Genomic DNA, 6,355 nt, shown 5'->3' on the forward strand with positions numbered 1-6,355 from the left:
CTCCCTCTCCCTTCCTTCCTCCCTTCCTTCTTCCCTCCCTTCCTCTCTTCCTCCCCTCCAATTCTTCCTCCCTCCCTCTCCCTTCCTTCCTCCCTTCCTCCCTTCCTGTCTCCCTCTCCTCCAATCCTCCCTTCCTCCTTCCCCTCCAGTCCTCCCTCCCTCCCTCCCTCCCACCTTTCCTTCCTTCCTTGCTTCCTTTAAAAAATGCTTCAGGAACCCGAAGGTTGTTTCTGCTCCTTTTGTACATTTCTTTCTTTTTCTCCTCCTGCCTTCTCTCTCTGGGGTTGCCAAAGGTCAGCAGCATCCACTCCTTGGGGGGGGTAAGGGGGGGGTTGAGGCCGATCCTGCAAAAGGGGGTGTCCAGGGGGAAGCTCCCGAGGCTTAACCCACCCGGATGCTCTCTCGGCTGCCTAGGATGGCCTGGTCAAGTCCGACATGGAGAAGCTGACCTTCTACGCGGTCTCCGCCCCGGAGAAGCTGGACCGCATTGGCGCCTACCTGGCAGAAAGGCTGAGCCGGGATGTCATCCGCCATCGCTATGGGTGAGGCCTCTGGGCGTCCGTGGTCTGCTTCTCCAAGTGTGGCTTTTGTCATCCTCCCAGCGGGTGTGTTGCGGCTTTCAGGACCGGTCTGGATGGGAAAGCGCCTAGAAGCCCTGGAGGGTCCTTGGGGGTCTTCTAGTCCAACCCCCCCCTGCCCAAGATCATAGAAACATAGGGCTGGAAGGCACTCTAAAGGTCTTCTAGTCCAACCCCTTGCCCAAGGTCATAGAAATATAGGGCTGGAAGGGCCCTTGGATGTCTTGTAGTCCAACCCTTTGCCCAGAATCATAGAGTCATAGAAACATAGGGCTGGAAGGGCCCTTGGAGGTCTTCCAGTTCAATCCCCTGCCCAGCATCATAGAAACATAGGGCTGGAAGGGACTTTAGAGATCTTCTATCTAGTCCAACCCTCTGCCCAGGATCATAGAAACATAGGACTGGAAGGCACCTTAAAGGCCTTCTAGCCCACACACACACCCCCGCCGCCCAAGATCATAGAGTCATAGAAGCATATGGCTGGAAGGGACCTTAGAGGTCTTCTAGTCCAACCCTCTGCCCAGAGTCATAGAAACATAGGGCTGGAAGGGACCTTGGAGGTCTTCNCCTGGGAACCGGGACCCTGCGCGTGTTTCGGTAGGTGACACGTCTCCTCTTCGGCTGAAGACCTTGACGGGAGACCAGCTTCTTCCAAAGTCAGGAGAGCAGCAATGCTACACAAGGGCTGAGTTTGTGCAGTTTCCTGGTTGTGAGTTTTGTGGCTGTGCGAGAAGCAGCTAACCTGTTGGCAGTCTGGAAGATAGTGAGGGTTTTAATCCCATGGACTGGGAGGGTGGGAAACGATGGCCCCTTGACGACCTGTGGACTTCAACTCCCAGAATTCCTATGGCTGGCTCAGGAATTCTGGGAGTTGAAGTCCACAGGTCGTCAAGGGGCCATCGTTGCCAGCCCTGTCCAGATAAGCAATGGGGCAGGAATGGGGGAGAGAAGGCATAACACCAAGTGGAGGACAACCGGATTTATTATTTGCCCGAAGTCTTCAAAAACCAGCTTGCTCATTTGCACAAAAAAATAAATAAATTGGTTTATGTTTTTTGCAATGTCTGATTAAAAAAAATATGAACGAGAGTTTTATACTTCCACAATCGCTTCGTTCTGGCTAACGAACCTAAGAGCGTGAAATTCCCCCCCAGAACTTCTTCCTCTCCCATCCTGCATTGTGAAAAAATCTTATTGTAACAGAAAGGTAGGTTTTGATGGTGCAAAGAGCCCCGGGCATCCCTGCAGGAGAGATGCTCCAATATAGTGGAAACAGCTTCTTCTAGGATATTGGGGCATTCGCTCTGGGCTTAAAAGAATCTTCGCTTTTTTTCCTGAGACTGCATTATTATTATTATGGATCATCGCACAGTCAGCCAGATGTTCAGACTGGATTTGGCATTTTTGTCTACCTATCGAGTCCTTCCCAAGGACCTGGGATAGGCAGATGTGGATGTTTGATGGTATTACAGATCTCGTCGCAGGATGGAAGCAGTTCCTAGTAAGGCTGCCTTTTGCAATTGACTAATGGCGAATTTGTCAATGCCGATGATGGTGTTCAAGTGGTGCTCCAGTTGTTTTGCGATGGCACCCAAGGCGCCTATTACTATTGATACTACCCTTGCTTGCTTTTGCCACAGTTTCTCTATTTCTATTTGTAGGTCTTTGTATTTTGTGATCTTCTCCAGTTCTTTCTCGTCTATTCTGCTGTCTCCAGGCACTGCCACGTCCACTATCCAGACTTTTTTTTGTCTTTCTTATCGACAATTGTTAAGTCCAGAGTGTTATGTTGCAGGTGCTTGTCTGTTTGAATTCTGAAGTCCCAGAGCAGTTTAATTTTATAATTTTCTATGACTTTATTTTATGATCCCACCAGTTCTGGCTTACTGGCAAATGATATTTCTTGCAGATCTTCCAATGCATCATTGTTGCTACTTTATTATTATTATTATTATTATTATTATTATTATTATTATTATTATTATTATTATTATTACTACTACTACTACTACTACTACTACTACTATTATTATTATTTATTATTATTATTATTATTATTATTATTATTATTATTATTATTATTATTATTATTATTATTATTATTATTATTATACTTTTATTCATTAGACGTGAACCTCAGTCAATTGAACATTCAAATTGGCTGGCGCTGATGGTTGACACGGGTTGCTACCAGCATCCTAGGTGTCAACCAGGTACCTCCTTAAAATATAAGATGTTCCAAGTAGCGCAGTTTTTTTGTAACATTGCTGGAGTTATTGCAGGAAGCTGCAGTTTCTTGATGCATTTTGCAAAGTTTTTGGACATAGTTCCCAGTGCCCCGATGACAATGGGTGTCGCTGTTACATGTTTCATCCACAATCGCGCAGTTTCGATGGCCAGGTCGCGATATTTCGTCGTTTTTGCCAGTTCTTTTTCTTCGACTCTGGCATCTCCTGGTACGGCGATATCAATCAGCTGTGCAGTTCTCTACAACTGTAATATCCGGCGTGTTGTGTTCCAAATGGCTATATCTGTCTGTATTCGATTTACAATGGCTGAATTTTTGGGGGAGGGAGTTGAGAAACGTCCTGCAGTTATTTTCTCCTTTGCAAGTTCATCAACAGATGCTTTGATTTCTTGAGAATGAAGAAGCAGTTTTGGCGGTTAGCGTAAAGCGAAGGTCCCCAACCTTTTGGGCACCAGGGACCGCTTCTGCGGAAAAAGGTTTTTCCATGGACTGGAGTGTGTGTGGTTTTGCGTGCTTCCTGCATCCAATGGATGAGGCTTTGCTTGTTTGTGTGGCATGCCACAGACTGGTGCCAGTCCACCGACCGGGGGTTGGGAACCCCTGGTGTAAAGAGCTCCAGTTTTTCTTTAAAACAAAACAAAACACTTTATTTGATCTGTGCTACCACAATAGTTGCCAGGGAATTGAGTTATTAGTGTGAGGCACATCTGGAGACAGCTGTTAGACACGCTGAAATGCAGCTGCCGTGGGCCAGGCATGCAATTTTATTGCCGTCCTTAGGAATGTTCACGCATCTTTTATCTTAGGAATATCTGTTATCAAGCAGAGTTTGGTGTGACTTTCTGGAAAGGCTTCTGCTTTGAAGGCGACTCTGAGGAACAAATAGGTTGCTGAACTCATTTGGGATTTTTCTGGACAGCCTCTAGTCTGAGATGGTATAGGTTCTCCTGCTGGAGTGGGGGCTGGACTAGAAGACCTCCAAGGTCCCTTCCAGCTTCTATATCCTATCCTATTCTATCCTATCCTGTTCCATCCTATCCTATCCTATTCTTCATCTATTCTATTCTATTCTATTCTATTCCATTCCATTCCATTCCATTCCACTCCACTCCACTCCACTCCACTCCACTCCACTCCACTCTACTCCATTACATTCTTCCACTCCATATATTCTACTCTACTCTACTCTACTCTACTCTACTCTACTCTACTCTACTCTACTCTACTCTACTCTACTCTACTCTACTCTATACTCTACTCTACTCCATTCTTCCACTCCACTCCATATATTCTATTCTATTCTATTCTATTCTATTCTATTCTATTCTATTCTATTCTATTCTATTCTATTCTATTCCATATTCTATATTCCATATTCCATATTCTATATTCTATATTCTATATTCTATATTCTACTCTACTCTACTCTACTCTTTTATTCCTGGTTGACTAGATACCCTTTGAACGTCTGCACATTTTTCCCACAGGGTCTTTCACTCTGAGTGCGGCGTTTAGAGAAAGAATTCCTTGATTTCCCGGGGGCTTCCCAATTGACGCATTCTGTCCACTGCCAGGATTAGATTCTCATTCTCTGTGGTGATTTAGGGCTCCATCTACACGTTCACAAGTAATCCTCGACTTAACCATTCATTTAGTGACCATTTAAGTTACGATGGCGTTAAAAGAAGTGACTTATGGCTGCTTTTCATGACTTACAGCCCTTGCAGCCTCCCCAGGGCCACGTGATCAAAATTCAGACACTTGGCAACTGATTCGTATTTATGACGGTCGCGGCATCCCGGGGGGGGGGTGTCACGTGATCCCCTTTTGCGTCAATGGGGGAAGCCAGACTCACTTAACAACCCGTGTTAGTAACTTAACAAGGGCCGTGATTCACTTAACAACTGTGGCAAGACGGGTCGTAAAACGAAAATCACTGAACAGGGGGAGAGTCAGCCAAGCCTCGCGGGGCGGTGTATATAAGTCTAAATGCTAACGCGATTGTTGCTATTAACAACTGTTAACCAAACTCACTTAACCGCCCTCTGAGAAACTTTGGCCTCTGTCGCTGTCACAAGTCGAGGACAGCCTGGGTGCTGCTGCCACACATTGTCCGACTGACGCCACGGAAAGCAAGCGTGAAGTTGACCTCGCTCTCCCTTCGGCTGCGGCCCTTCCCTGCCGGAAAGCGGTTGCAATCCCCAGTGTGTTGTGGCTCCGTCTTGTGAGCCCCTCTTATCGGAGGAAGAAGGCTCCGAACATGAAGGAGAGGAGGTGGCCAGGCCTCCCTCTCCAGGACCCTCCTCTCTGGCAAGGCCTCAGGTGTCTCCCGACGGAGAAGAGATTGACCAGGAGCCAGGTGGTTCTCAGATTGGCCAGGAGCCAGGTGTTTCTGAGATTGGTCAGGAGCCAGGTGTGTCGGATAGTGAGGAAGAGAAGTTGTGGCTGGATCCACGCCAGCGTAGGAGCGACAAGCGTGCGCAGCAGAAAAGGAGACGTGCCAGAGATTAAGCTGAGTCACTGGACCACACCCCACAGGCTATAAAAGGGAGGTGGTGGCCATTTGGACCTCTGTGACGGACAAAAGCTGAATCTCTGGCGAAGTAGTGTGCTGTGGCTTTAAACTGTGTGTATTGTTTTTGTTTCTGGGTGTTTGGAGATAAAAGGTCTTGGCAGGCAGCTACGGAGCTGCTGCCAAGTTTCTTATCTGTGAAGTGGTGTCTGGAGAAGCCTTTAACCCTCTGCTGGCTGTTTGGGTGTGTGGGTCAGAACGGGGACAGAACACAGTGGTTGCCCAACAGCCATTTCACTGCCTGGGGAGACTTGAGGGGGGGGTGATGCCAAGCAAGGTGGCACCCCTTTCTGCACCCCGTAAACGTGCAAAGGGCAGAGCTCCCCTCTGTGTTGCAGAAGAAAAATGCACGGACGTCTCTTTCCCTCCTCCTCCTCCTCACGGCCCTTTTCTTCCCCCCCCCCCTTTGCAGGCGTCTGCTGCTGCTGCGCGGCCCTGCGCCCGCGATACAAGCGCCTGGTGGACAACATATTCCCCGAGGACCCCAAAGTAAGTGGAGGAGCCCTCCCGGCGGCCCCCCGATTGGCGGGCTCTGGCGCTGGGCCGCTCCGACGTGGCGGGGGAAGCCTCTGCGCATTGGCGGAGATCGGCACGGCTCTCTTTCTCTCTTTTTTATTTGAGGGGTTGGTTCTCAGGTGGGTGCTCTGGGTGGTTCCCTTGGCTCGGTCTCCGCGTGGGGGGAGCATGGGCCGTCTGCCCCCCCTCCCCCGCGGGGGCTTTGGTTGGGCGGAACGGCCGTCTTTCTTTTTTTTAAAGGCCAGCTGTACAAGCGCCTCGGCCTTTGAGAGTCCATTCTGACGTGCTCAGGGTTAAGAAGCAGGTTTTCTCTTCTGCTCGAACACAGGAGCCTTGAAGGGTTCTTTAGAAGAGGTGGCAGACCTAAGCATGGGTCCTTCCTTCCTTCCTTCCTTCCTTCCTTCCTTCCTTCCTTCCTTCCTTCCTTCCTTCCTTCCTTCC

At 48.6% G+C, this 6,355-nt stretch overlaps 1 protein-coding gene across 1 annotated transcript in view; it reads left to right on the forward strand.

Annotated features, from left to right (window-relative positions):
- Positions 1–6,355, forward strand: part of EFR3A (EFR3 homolog A) — a 48,343-nt gene that overhangs the window by 1,540 nt on the left and 40,448 nt on the right. The window contains exon 2 of the mRNA XM_029286820.1: positions 415–542. Coding sequence (XP_029142653.1) covers positions 436–542 — 107 coding nt within the window. The 5' untranslated portion in view covers positions 415–435. The remainder of the gene's footprint in view (positions 1–414; positions 543–6,355) is intronic.

This window comes from Protobothrops mucrosquamatus, unplaced genomic scaffold, assembly GCF_001527695.2.
Source record: "Protobothrops mucrosquamatus isolate PMUCROS unplaced genomic scaffold, P.Mucros_1.0 scaffold_227, whole genome shotgun sequence".
In the NCBI taxonomy this organism is placed as follows: Eukaryota; Metazoa; Chordata; class Lepidosauria; order Squamata; family Viperidae; genus Protobothrops; species Protobothrops mucrosquamatus.